This window comes from Rhagoletis pomonella, unplaced genomic scaffold (assembly GCF_013731165.1).
Source record: "Rhagoletis pomonella isolate Grant_MI unplaced genomic scaffold, Rhpom_1.0 Rhpom_scaffold_00003, whole genome shotgun sequence".
In the NCBI taxonomy this organism is placed as follows: Eukaryota; Metazoa; Arthropoda; class Insecta; order Diptera; family Tephritidae; genus Rhagoletis; species Rhagoletis pomonella.
The window spans coordinates 86,876,409-86,900,285 of NW_023458557.1; the positions used below are offsets into that span (position 1 = coordinate 86,876,409).

The following is a 23,877-nucleotide window of genomic DNA, read 5'->3' on the forward strand; positions in this document are numbered from 1 at the left end:
ACTTACCTCGCGTCTTGGACTGTTTATCCCTTTCCCTCTCTTTTTCATGCACTCTTTCTCGCTCGTGCTCGCGTTCGCTTCTTTCACGCTCGCTGTTCGGCCGATGGCCGGATAAGCGATGTTGTGTGCTATGCACGCCACAATCGGCATCTGTACGTCTGCGCAGCGTACGTAATAGCCGCACACCGGCATTAACACTGCGTGACTTTTCAGTGGCACTACGTGAGCTCGAATGGCCAACACCAACACCTGCATGGCTGCTCGTTACATGCTCTTCGCGGCGTTTGCTACTGCTGCTTCGTCCACTACTTGTGGTACGCTGCTGTTGCTGCGGCACAGTCACGCACTCAGCGCGTTCCTCTCGCTGAGAGGCATGCGTAGTGCTGCTGGCCGCACGACGTCGTTCACCATCCCTACTGTTTGAGGAGTGATGCTGTTGCTGTTTATGATCTATTGTGCTATCCTTTTTGCTACGTCTGTCGCCACTACGACTCGACAATGCATTCGCTGAGCTGACGCCGCTACGTTTACTCTTCACGCGTACACGTTGTTCGTCACGCGCATTCACTTCATCACCCGATGAATATTGCAAACGCGCTGAGCGCTGTGATTCGCGTGAGCTGGAACGATGCTGTTGCTTTCCAGTGACTTTTGCTTGCGTTTTCGTGGACGTTGTTGTAGCGCTGCGCGTTGGTTTGGGTGTACGTATATTTTCGTATTCACGTTCGCTGGAGAGTGAACGTGAGCGTGCACGTGGACAACTTTCCACCGACGATTGTGATGAGGTGCGTACTCGTGTGTGTGTATCGTGTACAGTTGGTGAGGATTGACGTGTGTTACGCTTAGCCTCGGAGGCAAATGTGCCACGGGATATTTTGACTGCAATGCATGTGTCGTTGTTCTTGTGAGTGACCATCTTTTCATCGATTGTTTCGAGTGGCTTGGAATCGCGTCTATGCAGCGAGGAGCGACGGCGTCGCCGGTCTTTATGAGCAGCCTCATCGGAAAGGGCCTATGGGAGAGGATAGAATACTATGTTGATAGATTTTTTTTTTTTAAACCTTAAAGAATATTTGTTTATTTTATAAATGCAGCAACTTTGCTTTACTTTCTTCATCAGGTTAAAGAAAAATTTCAGGTTTATTGACAAAGTTAATGTTTTTTAATACAAAGTCAAACCTTGTAAAGTCACTTAAGTTGTTTTAACAAAATGCCACAGATACACATATGTAAATATGTTACCGAATCGTCTAATGCTTTGGCAAGCCATAAACAGTTGTTTAAACATAAAATTTCATTAGTATCTGGTACTCATGGCTTTTGATTTTTCGAGAAAAGTTTATGTTAAAAAAAAAAATTACCTTCATAGTTAGATCGGCATTTTCATTCATCTCGCTCAATATAAATGCATCACGTTCCACATCCATTTTACGATCATACGGTTGTGGTGATTTCACCTTGAAGACAGGCGTCAATTCATTTGTTATATTTTCATAGTAGTGATCATTATTGTCATGATCGTAATCATCTTCATCCACATGCTCATCTTCTAAACTCAACTCTTGCAAGGACATACGTTTACCGCGCTCTGCGGAACTCGTACGTATTCGGGACTGTATATCCGCTGTACGTCGTATGAGCTGTGGTTCAACAGCTATTGGACTATGTCGTAGTAGATCGGGTTTATCATTCAATAATTGCCACTTGGTGGCTTTCGTTTCTGTTGTTGTTTCAATTGCAGCTGCCGCTGCTGTTGCTGCTGCTGCTGTCGTTGTTTCTGCATTATTCGCTTCGTGTCGTCGCATTGGCTTCGATTCGACTTCGTTACCGCTTAAGGACAAACGTTGACGCGACGGTAGCGTACGTCTTGTTGACGCACTCATTGCGTTAGTATTGCTGCTCGGTAGCAGTTTCGTTTTAGTTTCGTGAACTTCGTGGCCTTTATGCGCGTTCGCTACGCCAAAGTAGGAGAGCTCGTGTTCGCGTAATTTACGTGCACCACGCGCCTCCTTGATGATTTTCAATGCTGCACGCTGCTCTTCGGTTGGCATGCAGCGATCGATTGGTTGTTTGACTGTGGTGGCTATATGAATTTGGCGATGCTCGGTTGAGTTTACAGCTGTAATGAAGTAGGTGAATTGTGATTGGAAGAGAGAGGAAGCATCTCAAGATTCCTATACTGGTACTTACCACTCGTAGTCGTTCTTGGCTTGGCCCTTGGCGGCGATTGCATACGCTTGAAAGAGTCGCGTTTTTCCAGCGAGATATGCGGCGAATGCAGTTCAATGCTCATGATATTGGACTTGGGCAGATCTTTTTTGGTAGGAAAAGAGTTTACAGAAAACGAAGCTTAAGTACTAAGTGCAGACTGATGGCCGTATATCTTCTGCTAAATCTATGTACATGCATACCCTTATTGCGGTTGATCTACTTTGTCTATCAGTGTCTTGTTCACTTTCTCCCCGCCTCTCGCCGCTAGTTCTTATACCTTACATTTTCTTACTCTACCTACAACTCTTCTACGCACTACTTTAATTACCTGCTTTATCCAACACTGTCGGCTCGCCTTTCCGCTCTTCAGCCTCTATCTTCCAAATAGTACGTTTGGCCTTCATGCGACTCCAACTACCGCTCGAGTATTCCACACCACGTTCATCCTCTTGTGAAGAACTCTCCAGCGTACCACCGCCGCTATCGCCACTTTGTTCCATTTCCTGCGCACAAAAATAGCTTTTCACCTCTTCGTCTGCACTATCAATGCCGTCCTCGTCGTGTTGCCGCTGTGTCGCTGCAATGTCATACATTCGTCGCAGTTGCGATAGCTGTTGACTCACAGAAACCTCGGCACTGCCAAGTAATTTCAATCGTGGCGCTACAAGTGGTGCCGGTGGTAGACTCAAGGGGGTAACAAAAGCACTTTGACTCTCAAAGGAAAGTCTTCGGCTAGTTGTTGTTGTTGCAGTTGTATTAATAACAGTATGTGTGGTTAGCTCACGTTCTGTGCTATCCAGAGAAGTATTCGAATAACGACGCTTAGTTTCCTGATAGCTATTTGAGCGTAACATAGGTGTGGGTACCACAATGGGTGCTATGTTAGCTGATTCTAGTGAAACTATACTGAGCCGACGCATAGCTTCGTCGAACTCGTTTGCAGAACGCATAGTTTTGATGATCAGCGAAGTGGACTTGAGTCCCTCATCCAGCATGCGTTGATGTTCACGCAGATCTTGTAGTATTAGCTCTTGTGCGCTGGGACGTCGATTTGTGACATTGGGATTGGGTATGCTGTCAGTAGTGATTGGCGTTAGCTTGGGAGTACCTGAGTAAAAGTGGTGAGAGTTGGATTTCTTTCTTTGGCTTGGTGTTTGGAGAATTTCAGTTTTATACTTATCTACTGGTTAAATTAATTGGTTTAAAAAAAATCCATACAGTTAGTAGCGACAGCTGTGAAATATTGAAAGGATCAGGCAGGGGCTTAAAAAGGATATTTAGTGTTTAATTTGAGCCAGGAGAGATTGGTTGACAAAGGTTTCGGATTAATGTAGTAAGCAGAGTCAGTAAAAGCATTGCATTGGCTAGAGGGATTGAAAGTGTAAGAGTATTTGGCGTTAGGAGAAATCTTCAGCACATCTACGAAAGAGTTGAAAATGGAAATACATACATATGTTATTGTTGAGAAAGTAGTGCGATTATACAAAGGTATTTTTAGAAATTATGAAGTAGCGCCACAAAGTATAGATAGATTGAGGGTAGAATATCGAGAGGCTCAGCCAAACCGCATGCTAAGTTACAATGTTTACATATCATATAAAATTTATATGAAAAAATTGTATATGGAAAGTGGTTATTTATTGAAAACCTGTCGTCATATGCTTTGAAGTCAACATTTTTTTTTGGCAAAAAAGGTTTATATTGGACTCTTTAGTACATAAATTCCCACTAACTTTTTCTAAATGGTAATCATACGCCCAGCGAAAGATTTTTTTTTCTGCACTCTGACTTTTTATTTGTCCCCCATTGAATTTTTGGGAGATTTTTGGAGAACATATAAAAAATAGTTTGTACTAAAAATAGCTAAATAAAAAATTAATTATAATTTTTTGCAGTTTCCTGAAGAGAAGCAAAGTTAGTTGATGGAAAATTATTAAAGGATACAAAAAATAATTTTTTCCATGCCAAATACATGGGATATTTTGAGCGCTTTCAGTGACCTTTAAAGATTATTTGATTAAAAAAAAAAAACGTATATAGAACAATCCTAGAGGCGAGAGCCCGAAATTATTTTTTTTTGGGCCACCCTACTGTGTACACTCCCTTTCATCTGTGCATTTTCAGGGTAGTATACTGCAAAACCCTTTCGACGCGGTGCGGAACAAAGAGAAAAATGTTATAGCTCAGTGATTTTAAATGCGCTAGTGAGGTGTGGTGCTTCATGTATTAGGGAGTCCTTCGCTAACCAGGCATACATACATATGTGTATTAGGGTGGATCACCAAAAAAATTTCGCGCTTTTTTTACCGGAATTATAAAATCTTTTATATTTAAAGACTTACGCCAAAATATTACCGAAAAATATTAAGATTTACGCCAGCTGGGTCGATTTGAAAACACCTAAAAAAACCGAGTGTTTTTCTTAATAAATTTAATTTAATAAAATATTTATTTTTTCGAAAAAATCGCCTCGGACGATAGAAGAGTTAAAGCCTAAAGGTATGCAAAACAATGTTTAAACATTTTATCATCGGAATTAAAATTATGAAATTTTCGCTGGTATTTGCAAATCGGCCTAATAAATTTTAATGTTTTTCCAAAAATATTATGGCGAAAGCATTAAAATGTCATAGGTTTTATACTTCCGATTGAAAACCAGAACCGTTTTTTTTCTTTGTATTGGGAGCGATGCATCCTAATATATGGAACTGGACAGTACGTACTGGTACTGTAATGAGTTAAATCCTATCAACGCGACAGCGCAACTCTGCGCAAATAACATCGTGCCGACCACAGTAACATACCAAACAATGACTAAATGATTTCATAGACTGAGGAATCAGAAACTAACCTTGCAATAGGTGACAACAGCAACGAGCTGCTGAAAGAGTTGAATGCCCTCCTACGCTTTGACTTCTGGCGTCCCAAAGTGAACATTTTGTTAAACAAATATCCTCCGTATTATATTGTTTAGTATTCGACAGGTAGAACTGCAGCTTACTGGTGAATACTACCTCTAGGCAGGATCCAGTTTGCCGATACCTTTCCAAAGGAGCATTTGGCATTTTCGATCTTTTCATTGGTCCAATTTTTTATGTAGCGGGTCACAAGCCCAGCACACCCCAGGTAATTAAGAGGGAGATACACTAGCAATTCGCACGAATGGCCAAATCATGATAGCACAACCCAAAAAACCTGCAAAACTGCAAGAAACTGCGAAAAAAAAACTAAAATCGCGCAAAGATTTCAAGGAAAAAGATCATTAACTTAATAGCCACGATTTCTGACCACTGGCTGGATTGGCTTTCCGCACCACAATCCTCAGCGAGAAGTCCAAGTGGTTTAAAGATACCAACGAACCATGATAACACATAAAAGCAAAGGTTCCAGAGACAGCGCAATTTGTGGTAGCCGAATGGTCAGAGTTGTGTACCCGACCCACGACCTCGCCTTTTGCTTAATCTGCTATGCTGCCGTCTGTCAGGACACAATTCTGATTGGATCAAGCGCGCCATTAATTCCGATTAACGTTGCACTCTCTCTCTTTGCTATAACTTAACCTAATCAGGTTATCGACTTGCAGGGCAATTCTAGCTAAGATAGTAAAAAGTCCTTCGAAAGACTCTTGTTATTGTAGTCTTAGAAAAAAAGCTTTCTCATTGAACAACTAGTGGTGAAAAATTATTTCGAGAGAAAACACTTTTATATCATTTAGCTCGCAAAGCTACAATAGTCGCAATGGCCGACTAAGCAAAGTATAAGCGTGCCATTCAAGATATCCGAGTTCGAGTCCTCGGGCACCGAATTTATTTCTATTTTAATTTAATTCCTAGATTTTACTGTTTTAAAAATAAAAATATATATTTTTAATTTAATTTAATTTTTAAAAACTTGTTTTATATTTTTTTTCTAATTAAGTTGTTTTTTTCTTGGTTAAATTTTCTTTTTTACATGTTATTGTGTTAAAAACTAAAACTTTTTTTAATTTCGTTTAATTTTAAAAATGTAGTTTATATATTTTTTTGTTTTTAGTTCAATTTTTTTCTTTCTTAATTAAATTGCTTCTAATATTTAGATGTTATTGTTTTAAAAATACAATTTTTGAAATTTCACTTAATTTTTATGAACTTATTTTTTCTTTTTTAAATTTTTTTTTATTATTAGTTATGTTTTCTTTTAATTTTAAGATTTAAATTTTTAACAAAATAATAATATATTTATAATTTCATTTAATTTTTCGATGTTGATTTTTTTCTTTTTTTTATCAATTAAACAGCTTTAATTTTTTATTTCAGTATTCTTTTAAATTTAAATTTTATTGTTTTTTATATTTGTGTATTTTATTGTTTTTTATATTTTTTTAATTTCATTTAGTTTTGGAACTTTTTTAATTTTCTCTTTTTTTTACCTAAATTTCTTTCTTTTCCTTGTTAGTATAACTTTCTTTTGGGTTTTAGACTTTATTTAAACAAATATATGTGAATTTGCTTATTTAATTTAATTTTTAGGATCTTATTTTATTTATTTTTTAATCTTCCTTTTATGTCGTTTTTTAGTTTTACCTTTTGCACTTTTTCATATAATTCTCTATTAGTTTTTCGATTTTTTTTAAATGAAACTATTTTTTTTTCATTTTGTTTTAATTTCTAAGTATTACTTTTTTTTCATTAATTTTTTTCTTTTCCTAATTTAATTTTTAGATTTTATTGCTTAAAGGAGAAAAAAATTTTATTTAATTTTCATTTAATTTTTTAAAACTTTTGTATCTATTTTCGCTTTATTAATATCTATTTTTTAATTTCCTTTAATTATTACTTTTTGGTTGTTTCAAAAAGAAAAGTATTTATGTTTTTTACATTTAATTTAGTCTTTAACAAACTTGTTGCTACAAGGGGAAGAGCATAACGCCAAGACCTCCTTCTGTAGCACATCTTTCAATTAGTATTACGGAAGACAGTAAAGAGCTTTTAAGATAGTTGCCAGAATTGACTGTGTTGAGCTAAAAACAGTTGCCCGTTAGTTGACTACAGAAAGCGGTTTAGTATATAATTTATAGATAAATAAATATCAATGGATTAATACTCCAGCACTCAAAATTTTAAGCCAATTTAACAAGGAAGTATATCTCATTCAGCTCCCAAAGAGGTTATGGGCATGCAAAGGGTTAAGTTGTTTTTAGTAAAAGTTAATACAAAATTACCAACAATAAAACATTAAAAACCACAATACGTTAACAGCTATGCCGAGCAAAGCAACAACAAAAATTAATTCAGTAGGAGGAGAAGGGGGAGTAGTTTAACATATCACAAAACTAAAAGGACAACAAATCAGATAAACAGTAGATCAACCCACAAAAAGAGTAACTAAAAGTAAATTACATACATAAGGCTACTTAAAATCCGTAACTAGTAAAATAAATAGTCCAAACATAAAAAAAAAATATTTATATATAGTACATTGGACTAGAGAAATTGACGGTACAAAATCACTACAAACAAGTTAACAAACTATACATACATAGGTTAGACTAAGAAGATATGAGCAACTCGCCTACCTGTGCTTGGCCAATCGCGTGTGCCAGTGGCTGCTGCTTCGTCTAAGCTCAGATTGATTTTCGTGGAATAACCATTTTGTGTGGAATGCTCACGACGTTTCTCCGCAATGCGCACACGCTCTGCAACGGATTTATTCAAGACAGCTGTTGGTGAGTCATCTGTTAGGGCGAACCAAAAAAAAAAAAATGATTTAAGTTACACAAGCGTCTTGAATGCTAAAGCATTGAACTTCCTACAAACCTTTATCACGTCCATCGCTTATGGCACTACTGCCGCCACCGCCAGCTACTGGTTTCAGCTGCACGCCCCACAGCGCATCCGCGCTATCGATGTTCTCACCCAAATGGTAAGGCTTCGGTTTCACTGGCTTATTTTTTAGTATGCCGCGTATGCCGGCGATTTCGTCATTTTCATTGTCCGTTGTGTCGATACCACTTGTCGTCGAGGCGTAGCTAGCATGCGTGCCTTCCGCATACGAATCGCTGCACGCAGTCAATTTTTGCACCGAAACAGTAACACCAGTTGTTGCTGGCAACAATACTGGCGCTTCCACAACATCGGGTGGTTCCATTAGGGTGGCTTTGTAAGCAACCAACGAACTGGCGATAGTGCGATGACGTTGACGATCATCACCGAAATGTGTAACGTTACCGCTTGCTGTTGCTGCGGTTGTTGTTGTCACAGCTGTGCTTGCCGATGAATTGGTGAGACTTTGCAGTGGACCGCTGGTGGTGCGGCGTCGCCGACGGAAATTATTCGTTGGCGGCGGTTTGCCATCTGTTTCGACAATATTAACACGTCCCGATTCGGCTGCGAAATGCACTTCAGTTTTACAAAATTCTACACGTTTTTGCGCATTCTGTGCGCGCTGGAAGAGCGTAGAGTTGCAACCTTGACTGCCCTCTGGATTGCTGTCATATCGACTCAATTGCATGTTGGGCTTGCTGCCCAACTCAGCCGTGTCGTAGAAACCATTTAGGTGCACTTGCGAGGTTTTACGTAAATTATCACGCACATACTGACTCTCATCCACCGCGATTGAGTGCCGCTTGTGTAAGTCTTCGTCGGGTGTATGGCGCGCAGGTGATTTACCTGCACGAAAATGCGCCTGCGTGACTGTTTTGGCTGGCTCGCCAAAGTGTATGACTGTAGCGCGTGCGGCGGCAGCGGCAGCGGTGCTGGCGGCAGCTGCTGATTCCGTTGGCGACCAGTTACTGAGCTCGCCTGAGCGACCCAGTCCGCTGTCCGTGGAAGCGTCCATGCGAAATATGGATTTATTTTCGGGCGGTGACATCTGCTCAAAACCATACGATTTGCGACGCGAGTGCCACTCCGTTGAGTTGGTATCCTTAACTTTCTGGCGTGACTCCAGACTATGTGAGTTGTGCTTCGGATTTGTAGGCGAATCGCGCTGTGCTAAAGGTTCGCTATCTGGTGAAATACGCTGTGTGCCGACTGCCCTGAAGGCAGACTGGTGCTGTTGAAGGTGTGGCGGTGTCGAGATCTCTGGTGACTCTTCGGGCGTTAGTTGTGGCAGGCGTGGTGTGGACAATTTGCGGCGCACGCTCTGCTGCACTTCAATGTGTTCGTCTGCTTCGGGCGGTTGCTGATATGCAATAAAGTCGTCCTTATATAACGACTCATCCGATAATTTCTTGAGGCGACCGCGTATCTCTTTCAACGACTCGGCGGTTAGTAGCGCATTATGCTTGCTGTTAGGCGCGGTTGTAGTCGCGTCTTTGGGGCCGTGTAATATACTCTCGAGTGCTGCTAGATCCACGTGATTGTTGCGCATAGCGGTGGTCAAGCGACGTCCACTCTCCAGTTCGGCGCGTATGCGTGACACACTCACCGAACTGGCAGGTAGATCGAACAGGCGACGCGGTGTGCTCGACGCTGATTGCGCTTGCTGATCGATGCTGGTGCTGGAGCTATTATTTCCTGAGGAAGATGACTGAAAGGAGCGTCGCAACTTACTAACGCGACGCCATTCATTGGACTCGGCGATAGCTTCGTGCGACTCCCACTCGTTGCTCAGATCATCCGTGGAAATGGAATGCGAACGCTGCAGCAATGCGTTGTTAGAGCTGGCCGACTGACCAAATGGTTGTTGCTGACGACGCAGCTGACGCGTGGTTAAGCTGTGGTGGTTAAAAGCGAGCAGGAGTAATACAAATTTTTGTATGTGTAAGAAAACTTTTTACAACTAAATATTTTTTAAAAATAAAATTTGCTTGCCTACAATACTTAAAAACCCAAGTGCGCAAACCAGCTGCTGTGCACAGCGTTCAATGACAATTAAATTGAATTGAAATCAGCGTTACACTAACAGCTCAATTGAAATTGAATTTCTTCCAATAATACCTCACAGTCAAAACTGTAATTTTCACTCAAATACTCACCGTAAATCATCGTCTTTGGCATTGTCATCCATCGACGACGACGACATTGTCTCCGACGCTAGCTGCGCAGTGGCTGCCGAGCCCGCGTAATGCCGGAAACTTTCCAAGTCACGTCGACGCGTTGGTGTCGCCCGTTCAAGCAGTTCAATTTGTTGGTTTTGTTGTTGTGGTTGTTGATTCGTTTGATGGAGGTTTCGTAGTTGTTGTTGTTGTTGCTGGTGGTGGTGGTGGTGGTGGTAACGGCGTCGCGACTCATCTGCGTCGTCAGGCAAAGCAGTCAGAGCCTCAGCCTCAGCCCCGGCCGCAGAACAATCATCACAATCAGCTACGCCTACGCGCGATTTGGTTGAATTGCTGTTTTGGCCATATAGAGTAGCTTGTTCCAAATGACGCGCGCTGCGTTGCTGCTGCCACGTTTTTGTACCAGTCACAGTGCCATTCGAACTTTGTGTTGCTGTTGCTGTGCTTTTTGGTGACTTTATTGCTACGTTACTTGTGGCTTGTCGACTTTTGTTGCTGTTGTTGTTGTCGCCGCCACCACTGCCAACAATTGCATGTAGGCTCACCTTACCGACAGCGCTCTTGTGGGTGTTCGCTGTTGTTGTGTTGGTGGTGTTGGTGGAATTATTGCTGCTGCTGTTGCTGCCGCCGCTGCTGCTTTTCTGTGAAATTTGAAGAAAGGCAAGTTTATTGCTTAAGTCTTTTGTTTGCTTATATTTATTTTTCTTTGCTTTGTTGCTGCTTAAAATACAAGTAGGTAAATGACAATTAATATATTTTAACGTTGGTTTGGTGTTTTTTTTTGTATGTAAATAGAAGTTTGAATTTAAGGCAAAGAACAAAGAGCCATACAAAAAAAAACACACACAAAAAAGTTCTCTCTGACACTCTGATTGGAAGAAGATTAATTAGGTATAATCTTCCGAGACAAATTTTACTGTCACTTATTTTTCTTGTAACAGCCAAAAGCTACGCATTAATATACAAGTATGTAAATAAACACCAATGGCATACTTTTGTTGTTGCCCACGCGCCACACATTTTTGAAAATATTTCATATATTTGTATGCAAAGTGAAATCGCTTCAAAAATTGAGAGTTGAGTCTAATATTCAACTGGTAAATAACAGTCAGTGACTTCCCACCCATGGTTTTTGACAATTCTCTAAACGAGCTGGACACCTATATATATATATCTACTAAGTGAACTCATATTAACATTGAGTGTAACATCCGAAAAGTGATGGGAATGAAACCAGTTGCATTCATTTCACCAAAACATTTTTATTTTATTTTTATTTGAAAAATTTTAGGATTGCAGTTTTACAGCCTAATAACACATTTAAAAAAGTTGGATGTGAAGGCTATCGGACCAACTGTATTCGATTAAAATGGGCAAATGATGAAAAAGTACCAAAGGATATGTAAAAATTGGTTTCCATTTTTTTTTATAGCCACTAAAATTTATGCATAGATCTTAAATATATGACTTTTTTTTTGAGTTTAAAAAAATTTTATGTTTGCAATTTTAACCTTTATTTTAGTTACATAAGTACCGACGTGATGTCTGCTAGACCACCATGGCGTTACTAACGAAAACTTGTATTTTTGTTTATATTCTTGACGTGTTTTTAATACATCTAGTTGTCGTATAAGTAAAACAAAATATAGAAATTTTCACGTTTAATACTAATTATGAACATACGATATTGCAATCTCAAATTCAATGGGGGAAAAGTATTTATCTTAGTAATTAACATTTATCAATTAAATAATTATTTACTTTTGAAAACATTTTTTCTTAAAGAATAACCCTTTGGCGACCGTTACTGATCCGCTGAGGGAATTCAAAGATATGACACCTGCTAAGTTGTGAAAAAATGTGGGACCTATATGTCCCAATGGTCGTCAATGGTAAAAATCTATACACCGTTTTTTTCTACTCCTAGCAGACTTTCGATTTAAAAGAATTGTTTACGCGAGTGCTTATCGGAGAATCTTCGATTATTATTGCACATTGATTTACATTATATACATTTATCGATTTTTAATTAACTTTTCGTGAAGTTCCAGCTGTTTTTACTCGTGCTTTTGTAGCATTGTGACAGTCTACTTTTGTAAACTGCCGAGATCGTGCCCCTTTTACATATCAAAGGCAGAAATCGCTCAACTGGTTAATGCCGATGATAGCGATGATGATGAACGTGCTTTCGAATTGCCGGATAAGATATTTCTTTTCTTGAAGAGAACGCTGCCGACCTTAAACTTGTACGGAGGTGCGAATGAAGTGTAAGGATTACGAGAGAAGTCACAGCCACCTGAGCCAGTAATTTTGAAGTGGTAAATCCAAACGACGATTACACTCTTTCGACGTTCACAAATCCATATTACGAAAGCGGGAATGTGCCAGACAATCCATAATATGGGGAAATTCAAGTGAAGTAAGTCTTGAAGCAGTATATGAAACATAAACCGATTCGACTTGCGCCATTTTTTAAATCTCCACGTCAAATAAAGATGTTTTTTTCTATATCTACATTGGAATTCTTCGTACAGCTGGCTACCAAACTAATTGATTATTTTAACGACCACAAATTTGCATCATTAGAAGCGGTCAAAGATGGGCCTTAGCGCAAAAGTGAAACGAGACGTATGAGGTGTGTTGTTTGCTAAAAACAAGGCAAGAATCATCGAACAAACGCATGCTGTGGCTCTTGCAAAAAATCAAGGTGCTTTAAAATATGATCGAAATTGTTTTGAAATTTACCACAAAAAATTATTTTCCAATGTATAAGCCAAAAAGTAAAAAAAAAAATTTTTTTTTTCCTAGTAAACCAACTCCTCGGCAAAATTCTAAAATGTCATTAATTTTTAACGTTGAAAAACCAATGGGACATATATGTCCCTTCAGATTGGGGGATCTCAGGCGTGGTCTAAGTCTGCTAACTTTTTTGTTTGTTTTTTTTTTGTTAGAAAGAGGAACTTTGCTCGCAACTTCTCCGAAAGTTCTGAATATGTAACTCCACCTAATAAAGAAATATTGCAACAAGCAAATGGGTGAAAAAAGTTAAGTTTTTCCAAATTTGGGACGGCCTAGCAGATAAAGGGAGGAATCCATCCTTAAAAGTAATATAACTTCAGAAAGCTGCATTAATTATCTTCTAAACCTTTTTGAAAAAAATCGGTTCAACAGTTTTTCCAGGAAAAATTTATATGCAAAAGGAACACCGGTGTCCCTTTGGTCATCAAAGGGTTAATAACTAGATAAACAACAAAAATAAAAAATAAACATTAAATCAACTGAATTCTTGATTCTTGAGTGATTCATTCTTGAATTACAATTCTAAAATTAAATTAAATTTTAGTTAGCAAGTAGTTAGAAAATCACGTTGCTTTAAGATAATTTTATATTATATATGTGGACGAAAATACCTAGCAACGTCAGCAAAAAACAAATTTTAAATCAACGTGAGTTCTTATTTAGTCACATAAAACTTGCTCTTTGTTATGCTAAAATTTTATGTGTGGGTTAAAATTGCATACGTACAATTTTTCTAAAAATTCTAAAAACAAGAAATTTATTTGTGGTGAAAATCCGCACCATCCTTCGATTTTTTTTCACTGTACATTTACTACTAAATAATATCCTTTGGTTTGATATGCATTTATTTCCGATTAAAAAATGGGAAAAGGCAGTTTGTGCGAGTAAATAATGTCATACGATCGAATAGAGATCAGTCTCAAAGCATTACTTCCTTTCTTCTTACAGGATACTCTTTGCCCAAAATCAATATGCCTACCATCCACAATACGGCGATGGATGGAAGAACAAACTTTTAGAGCTTGGAACACCCCCTGATTTTAGCTGATTGTAGGGATCGGTTATCAAAAACTTGGCACTCAATGAGGAGAGGTTGATATGATTCCAGCTGGTCATCCTCCATTCACTAGTCTTAACCTGAATTACTTCCAAGAAGATGTATTTTCTACGTTCTTTAGATCCCCACAAGCTAAACTGAAAAGTCCATGGAGAACTAAAGGAAGACCCTGCGTTCCTTCCTGGACTTTGAGCGTGCTTTCCATAGCACGAAACGCTATCTTTATGTAGAGTAAGCATACTTAAATAGAGAATCACTACACTTACTCTAAGACAAGAAATAGTTAGATTACTAGCTGCAAAAGTATAATAAAAGAGAAGTGATCTCCCCGCTAATAGTAGACGACCTTTTCTGCTCTCGGATTAAGGGGATGATGTTATCATTGAAGTCACCGTCTGTAATCACCTAACGCGCCTAACGTCTCCGTGACATAGCTATTTTCTCCAGAAAAAGCAAAAGGGACAGACTAGATTTGTTGGATTTGTTCTGGCGGGTTGTAGTGCCATAAGAATCACAGATTCCGTATTCTACACAGATTCAAGTTAAAAAATACACTTTAGTGACCTCGCACTAAATCTCAGTCTTCGCTTACCGGACCACTACAGCGCATGTGACGCACAGCTATACGCTATATTGGAGGCTGTTCTATGGCTCATTGCTTACGCTCCGCCAGAATAACCTCAAACTATATATTCTGATAGCCAGGCTGCTTTTAAAACTTTAAAATGCAACCGACCAACGTCCAAAGTAGCCATGGCATACAAAAGGACTCTGAACCTTCTGGGATATACTAAATGCTCATTGACCGCTGTACGTGCACCTGTGCAAAGGTGTATTAATGACAACAGCATGAGAGACGAGTTACCAATGAAAAGGATGGAAGTATCCGTGGTCAATTCCGCACTGGACGTAGACTCCCGCAAATGCAGACTAGAGTCACCGACTAGGTATGTTATTGCTATGTGATCCATGATATCCATGCAACAAGTATTGTAAAGTTCTCATTTGGCATGGACGTTCCTCTCACAGATTAGTAGTCGACATAATAACAGGATACTGCCTTATGAGCACGAATGGAAAGAGATTTGGATGTTTGGGATTTTGAAACAACAATTTGTGTCGCAGTTCAGAGATGAGTTAGAAGTGGAGAGCATCGAACACCACTATCACGCATCATTGGCCCAGGCGCGCACCGCTTCTTCAACCAGTAATTTACAGACTGCTTTACCTACTTGAGTTCAGAGAACATTTTTGATTCAAAATGTTATACAAAGCTCGATGGTTGAATTTCGAATTGAAGGAAGGAAGTAATTGACTTGCACCTGTGGTATCACAACGGGCCTTTTCAGCCTACGCTGGCCTACTTGCTCTTGTACGTAATAAGCCACTCCAACCTAACCTAACCTAACCTCCGCTTTTATGGCTAAAAATAGTTCAACGTCTTTTTACTTAATTTTTGTTATTTAAAAACTTTTCAACCTAAAATAAATAACTCACGGCCAGACAATGTGGAAAATTTCCAATTCTCCAGAAATTTTACAGTTCTACCAATTAAAATTTGATTTATTATAACAAAAACAAAAAACAAATTTCTACAAGTACAGAGTATACATATGTACATATAACCGTTGCATCAAACTTAATTAACCACGCACGAGCTTTTGGATCTCGTAAGTCCACCATCGCTTTGTTGTCTTCGCTTTGGAGCGACACCGCCCACACAAATCATCGACAAGTTCCGTGCGCAGAAAATTGGCTTTCTTTCAGCCGGGTTCATATGTATGCCCTTTTCTCAAAGCAACAGACATGCATACCCAAATATCCGTGACTGTGTAGATTCTTTCACTTTAACATCAAGCACAGACGTCTAAAATTCGCATAACAAAAGCGTGAGCACTGAAAGAAGTAAGCGCAAATAGTGAGGGCGTCGAAGGCAATCAAAGGATGGATGGAATGGGAAGTGTTTTGTGCTGCCGCCGCTGCTGCTAAGACTAAAAACACAAATCGCAATTTTCGGTCATTGCCATGGTAATGCTGTGTAACTGTGCCGGTCACTGCGTGGACTGTGAGCTTGGAATTAACATAATCACGCAGACGAAAAATCACAAATCTCCAAATCTGCAAAAAAGCGTTCAACCAACTCGACCAACTAAATAACCAAACAATCAACCAACCAACTCAGCTTAACGACAGTCACTAATCCAAAACAAAGTAGAAAAAAAAAAACGCAAAAATCTAACAATTCGCAATGAACCCCGGTCGGTAAGCCAACAGCAGTGTCGACGGTCAAGTAGCTACATACTTAAAAATAAAAATTAAAAATAGTTGGGCCATTGTAGCGCGCATTCAATATACTTCTATGTATAGAAACATATTAAAACAAGCATTAAATATGGAAGCGCGGTTTAGCCGATTTTTACGTAATTTATAAGGAACATTTTTTTCTTTGATTTAACGTTATCGATATCTTGATCGATTAATTTTGGTAATTCTTTGCATAAGTAGTTATATTATATCGTTAAATTTTTAATAATGAATCGCTGTTGAGATCTTTGTCGATATATATATCGATATATTAATCGTTATCGTTATCGATATTTTCGCCGCAATCAACATGTATGTACACATGTACTAATATTTAATTTTTTTTTTGGGTAATTTATCTTTGTTGATTTGGTGGTTATTAGCATAGGTAGATTACATCAATGAATTTGTAAGTATGTATTCATCTCTACCAAGATGTTTATCGACACCTTTATCGTTGTATAAATCGACATATTTATCGATAGTTTCAACGTTATCATCATCGATGTGCTAATCGATATTCATTTATCTATATATGCTTTACATATATCTAAATAGACATAAAAAGTGATATCGATATTTATCGTTTTCGATATTGATATACATACATATTCGATTTTTTAGGTGACATCTAAGAAATAATTTGTTTCATTCATTTAATGTTGATATATTGATCGATTCCTCGTAATAGTTGTTAGGAGAAGGAGACCATCTCTGTCGAGATGTTTATCGATATCTTTTGCCTTATATTAATCATTATGGTTATCGATATTTGTGCTAAGAGATACCGTCATCCTCGTCGCGATACTTATTCTTTCGCTTTAGTCTATTTGGTTTTGTGTCATTTATAAGAAATATATTTTTTCATTGATTTGTTTCATGCTTTCGATATATTTATCAACTAATCGTATATGTATGCTATATTGATATATTTATACGTATACAGTGCTATCGAGATGTTTATCGATACTTTTTCAATATATACATTTTCATAGTATGTCTATATTTTTTAGCTGATATCATTATCGAAGTGCTAATCGATATCCATTTGTATGTTATAGATATCTAAAGCGGTATCGATATTTATAGTTTTCTAAACAATACTTGTCAATATCGATCTTACAAAAAATCATATTTTTGATACCATACTAATGAACAATGTAAACAAATGTACGAGTGTATTCATTAATTTCCAACAAAAACCAGTTTTTCTAAACCTTTATTTATTTACATAAAATTAACATTTACTTCGAATACACCGATTTCAATTAAAGAGATTTACCACACGATTGCTGCAGATTGCGATAAGCTCTAAGACAAGTAGAGGCTTACATTTTATCGACAGCCACAAAAAAATACTAAGCAAATACATAAATAAAAAAACCAAAAAAAAAAAACGAGAAACATTCATTAGCTTACCATGAGATTACTCAATTTCAAACTTGGCGCCGTATCTGGCAACAACCGCACTGACGACGACTGCGAATGCAATGTTGACGTCGACGACGATGACGATAGAGGCAGCACAATCGCATTGCTTATCGCCTGACCTTTGCTGCCGCCGCTACTGCCACCACTGCCACCACTGCCACTACGACAAATTGAATAATTGCATGGTACACCGTCATCGCCAGCGCCAGCACCAGCGCCATCATCTGTCTCGCCATCGTCAACAATGTATGGCGTTGTTGTCTCAGCCATAGCGGTGGTGGCCGAGGCAGTTGCAGCTGCTGCTTTTTCGAGATCATCATCAGTGCTTACTTCGCTGATGTCCACAGTTGTGGCGATGGTTGGCGGTGATAGCTGCAACCAATGAGTATTTGCTTCAGCTAAATGCTGTTGCAATGTGCTATGAAAATGATTGTTATTGCTCATGCCACTGTTATTGTTGTTGTGGTGGTTGTGGTGGTGGTTGTTGTGATTGTGCAAGATGCTACGCCCGACACCGCCACCGCCGCCCACACTATTACTTGCCATGCAAATGGGCGATGCTGAGGCGGAAGCTGAGGCAGATGTTGAAGCGGAATTGGAATTGGACGAGGACCATGAGCGGGATGAGGAAGTTTGTACGGTTTGAGCGCGTATGACTTTAACGGCACCATTGGCGGTGCGCGTCTGCAACACTTCGAGTTGTTTGCGCTGTGTGTGTTGGGTGCCGTTCGGCTGTGAGATATTTTGGGAATCGGATATCTGGAATGAGCAGAGAAAGAGAGAGAAAAAGGATATATATGTAAATGAGTAATGAGTTTTTATGCGTTTGGTAGGGACTCTACTGGAGGATAGGTAGGGAAATGCAAATGTATAAACTTATATTCCAAAATTATATGTTAAAAACAAGGGCGGCCAGCGGTGGTACAATCATTTTTGGAACTTAATCTTTCATACAAGGTAGTCAAATTAAACGAGCATCTGAGGCGCCATCTGAGCCTTCGGTGAAAATTTCTTTCTTTAAAAGTATTATTCTACCATCTACGAACCCCCGTCTTGCTAAAGTAAAGTTCGACGGCTTGTTCGTGAAGATTTTCAATCGCAATTGGACAGACCGAATGCGAATCTCGAGACAGATTTATTTCCTTCGCAAAAAGCACCCAGTTTTGCTTCAGATCAGTTTCCAATCAGTGTAACAGGTCAGAATAATATTTGCCGGTAACCGGTCTACTCTTTTCTAGGTAACCCATGTAAATGTCGTCGTTAGCTTGTTGGCGGAAAATCGCAGCTTCGACGTCTTTTGTGCAAATTCACCCGAAGAGGTCAGAGTATTGGTTAAATATTGTCACACACTCCTTTGAAGTGGCCATAGGGTTGCCCTTTTGAGTTTTACACTGCGATGTAAAAGGCTAAAGGTAAGCAGATTTGCGCTTACTTGGTTAGTACTTTGTGGGAATTTGTGGACCAAGATGAGCTCTCTACTTATAGTTTTGTGAGTACCAAATACAATCAAATCCAGAAATTTTATGTCGACCAAGTCATTGTAGAAGTGCCATAAGTCGAATTGAAGCCTCAGCAGGAGCGTCGGGATGCGAAATGGTGATGGAAATTTTTTTCTAATATTTATTCTAATATGTTACAGTACAGATGAGTTTCCATAACTATAATTATCTTTGTAGCCAACAGCTTTGTAGGGCCACTACTACAGCTCCTGCATCAATAATCTAAACAAAGGAATAATGCGCATCCCTGCGGACGAATTTTATGACTCGAATATTTACAAAAGTATTGCCTAAAGGCTACAAGGAGTGTGTGTACAGGCTCAACGGGTACAATAAGCACAACGCCAGAATTGCTCTTTTATTGCTCTACTGGATTTTCTATCTCTAGATTTAGTGATCCAAGGGAAATCCGTCTTCATTGCCTTCTGGACTGCACTCTTTTGGATTGTGGCGTGATGATCATCGTTCCGGGCGCACGGCATTATTTAGCGACAGCCTGATATCTGGAGTGTCTTTTGGAGGAAACCACTTCGTTAGCTTTCATTTCATACAAGGGCGCAAGGGAGAGATCTAGAAACACTCTTGGGGAGCTCGGTAAAAATTTTCTATACCGACAGTTCCAAGAATGAAAATGTAACTGAAGCTGAATATCATCTGGAGGGTAACTTAGATGTTTTACTGCTTTAGATGCAATGACAATAGACTTTAAAGTGAAAGTCCTCAAAATATTTGAGTAGTAGATTGGAAAATGGCAAATGTAGGTTGGAATTGGAAATGGTATGGACATAAACTCAGGGTAGCAAAGCTGCTCTAAAGGTCTTAGAAACTGCTCACACCTCTTAAAAAATACTTCGTTGCAAATTGAGATGAACTTTGACTTGTATGGGTGCCGGGACATTGCAAAACGCAGTTTTTTGGAGCGTCCCATTGGGCGAAGCCAATTTTATGGTTGAGCATACCGAGTACATCAAGAATTTCATTTATAAAGCTCATGACAGCCGTTGGTGCATTACCGATACCAGCAAAATAATCAAATGTTTTCTGTCAGGGTGAAGTGAGTGGAGTGGACAGTAAAGGAACAAGCTACGATCCCTGATAGTATTGATTATAGGGCCCACAAACCACGACACCACGACGACAGGATATGTATGGTCACCATGGGCATCATCAAAGATCCACTGTGTACATCTTGTTTGGAAGATGAAAATTATTTAAAAGGTGGTAACCCTCTTCATACATATTTTCGAAATAAAGGTTTCAAACCTCCATAGTTTGGTACCTGCATTAAAATATTTTATTTACTTTTTAATTAAAATGGGTCTGAACTCCTAGACAAGTGGCAAACCCTCTTCAAAAATACGAATAAAGAAGTAAAGCCTTATCTTTTCGGTTGATAGCTATACACGTTTAAATGTTTCAATTAATTTATTAAAATTTTTTGAACACTTTAGAAATAGCGCTTAGTTTAACCTTTGACGTTTAACAGCCATATAAAAAAATATTCCATTTGTCTTGTTAATCAAATGGTTTTTGAATGTCTAAACAGGTGCCAACTCCCTTAAAAGAAATTTTCGTATAAAATCTTACTTAAACCTAACTCGCTGGACGCCCATGTTAAAATGTATTATTTAGCTTGTCAATTAAAGTGTATTTGAATTTCTTAACAGGCGGCTACCCTCTTCAAAAATATTTTCTTAATAAAGATTTCATAAACTTATCTCGCTGGACGCCCATATTAAAACATTTCATGTAACTTGTTAATCGGATTGATTTTGAATTTCTATACATATTGCAGCACTTATCAAAAATATTTTCAATGTAAAGGCTTCTTAAACCTCTCGAGTTTGATACGCCTAAACGAATATTTCACTTAACTTATTAATTAAATTGATTTTTCATTTATAAACAGCTTTCTCAAGACTTACTCGTTTGATATTAAAACATATTATTTAACTGGTCAATTGAATTGATTTTGAAATTTTAAGCAGGACACAACGCTCTTAAAAATATTTTCTAAATAAAGATGTCATAAACCTCTCTCGCTGGACGCCCACATTAAAATATTCCACTTAACTTGTTAAGTGAATTAATTTTGAATTTCTTAACAGGTGGCAACCCTCGCCGTTAATATTTTCGAAGTAAAGATCTCTTAAACCTTTCACGTTTGATACTCAAATACAAATTTCATTACACTTGTTAATGGAATTGATTTTGCATTTCTAAACAGCTGGCAACCCTCTTCAAAAATATTTTCGGAACAAATCCTTTTTGAGGCTATTTGATTTGACACTCACAGTCGTGTAATATTTTATTTAACTTAATAATTAATTGATTTTAACTTTCGAAAAATGTGGCAACTATCTGATATGTTAATCCAGGTTTTGGCACTTTCTTTTTAGATGTTCAGCTTTTGCGAGGTTCCGTTTTAAAGGATTCGGATTCTCATTCCATCGAAACGCATGAGGGGATACCAACAGCTTTGTTCCATAGAGGTGCATACACACATATTTAGTTAGTTTGAGTGGAGAGTCTTAGCCCTTTTTCCAAGCAGCTGACCAATTAACTAAAAACTGAAATAAAGTACGCTGCTTACGCAGTACTAATATTTTTAGGAATTTTTTTTTTCGACCTTTAACCCCCCTACCCACATAAATATACTATTTAATACAACTCACAATGAAGTATTTGAAATTTTAACAAATCTAGCCAAAGCAAGTTTTTTCACAATGACGCCGTTCGGATAATTTAAGCTTCTTTGTTCGAATGACCTCCACCTTTAGCACTTTTATGTGGCACGTGGCAGCGTACTTACGCTCGTACGAATATTTTGTCCACACTGGCGCCATGTTGCCACCTTCACAATGTACCAAACAATTTATCATTTTTGATTTCGGCAATAATGTACAGTAATGTTGAACAAAAAAAAAAAAACACGCGCAATCGATTGACGTCGTTTTGTATGGCAACAAATGAAGCGAAAATTAAAAAAAAAAATTAAATTTAAAATAAAAATGCGAAACGTTTTACCAGCCATATTTATGTAAGCAAGCACATAAGAGTACAAATGCAAGTCCAATAATATTTAAATGCGCACAAAAAGTCGTGCCACATTTGCACTTGCAACCTGATAAACGAAAATTGATTGGACGCAAAAGATTTACGAGCGCAGCACAAGCCAAATACTGAAGCAAAAAAAAAAAAACGCGCAGCCGAAGCGGCAGTGACAGAGCAAGTTAAAGCAAGGCAAGCCAAGGCAAGGCGTGATGACTGGACCAGCAGCAGTGCTATATGGCAGTCGTTCTTGTTTAGCTGCTGTCGTTTTAGTTGTTGTTGTTGTTGTTGCGTGAAGCTGCACTTCACTGCGCCGTGTTTGATTGCCATTTTGCGCATGCGCATGCCAAACGATTTTTATTACCGTTATGCTGCACAGCTGATCACTTGCACGCTTTGATTCGGACAAAGGTCTATGACTGACCAATGGCAACGACAAGGCACAGTGGTATTTCGGCGGAAAAAATTTAGTTTTTGCATAATAAATTTTTGTATTTGAATGATTTAGCCTAACAAATTTATATTTGAATAAAAAAAAATCATTATAACTTTGTACGAAATTGGCAGTTTCATATAAAATAAAAGCAATAAAATTCTGAAGAATTCTGAAGAATTTTATTTAACTAAAACTAATTTTTGTTCAATAAAGTAATATGGTTTTCTTATCATTTTTGCTTTTATCATTTCTTTTTTTTATTGTAGGTTGATATGAAAATATAGCTCTTACTAGACAAAATAGAGAAAACATCAGGGCAATCGACGAAATATTTTAATAAATATAAGCTGAAAAAATGGCACTTCATAAATGCTAACTTTGACACTTTTGATGGACAAAAACTATGTTGTCTCTCTGCGCCTTCTTACTATAAAAAATTAAAGGCCTGGAATATTTTCTACTTAAAAACAAAAAAAGCGCATATTTGCCACTTTTAACTTAACCTGAAACAGTAATGATGGCATTCATGGTATTTTTAAGGCGTTTTTGGGGTTAAGTTTGCATGGGAAGCATTCGTTAAAATAAACCGATTACTCACCGATTACCTATCACTGTGCGGTGTGGCGATGACGGTGGTGGCGGCTGCCTCGGTCAAAGTGCAAAATCGTACTAGAGTTTCGATTGAAAATGCAAGGGTGCATAGCGTCCGCAACAACAACAATAACAACAACTAATGAAAATATGAATTAGAGAATTGAGTTTTTTTTTTTTGTTTAATTTTTATTTCTGTGAAACACAAAAGCGCAAATAAAATCAATTTTTATTGTTATTGCCAGGCGATGTTAAAATTGCTCATACTCATTGTGTACAACAATTGTAAGTGTGGCAGTGGAAGTGTGGCTGCCACTTTGGTTTTATAGTTCACTGGCTGACAAGCTGCAGTTGTTTGTCTTTTGTTTTATAAATTTTTTTATTAATTCTTAGCTTTGCCAGAATCGGTTTTTTTTTTGTACCCAATGCAGTTTTGCTGACTAATTTTTTATTTGCAGTCATACAGACACACGTATTTATACATACATATGTATGTACATGAGTACATTCAAATTTGAAC

The 23,877-nt window shown here is 38.2% G+C and overlaps 1 protein-coding gene across 1 annotated transcript in view; it reads right to left on the reverse strand.

Moving 5' to 3' along the window:
* The window catches only part of LOC118735724 (pneumococcal serine-rich repeat protein), a gene marked incomplete in the record, with an annotated part of 148,257 nt that overhangs the window by 7,524 nt on the left and 116,856 nt on the right, over positions 1–23,877 (reverse strand). Inside the window, 8 exon segments of the mRNA XM_036465654.1 lie at positions 7–1,012; positions 1,362–2,119; positions 2,191–2,313; positions 2,540–3,319; positions 7,766–7,924; positions 8,007–9,907; positions 10,169–10,830; positions 17,769–18,539. Of these exon segments, the coding sequence (XP_036321547.1) occupies positions 7–1,012; positions 1,362–2,119; positions 2,191–2,313; positions 2,540–3,319; positions 7,766–7,924; positions 8,007–9,907; positions 10,169–10,830; positions 17,769–18,539 (6,160 nt within the window).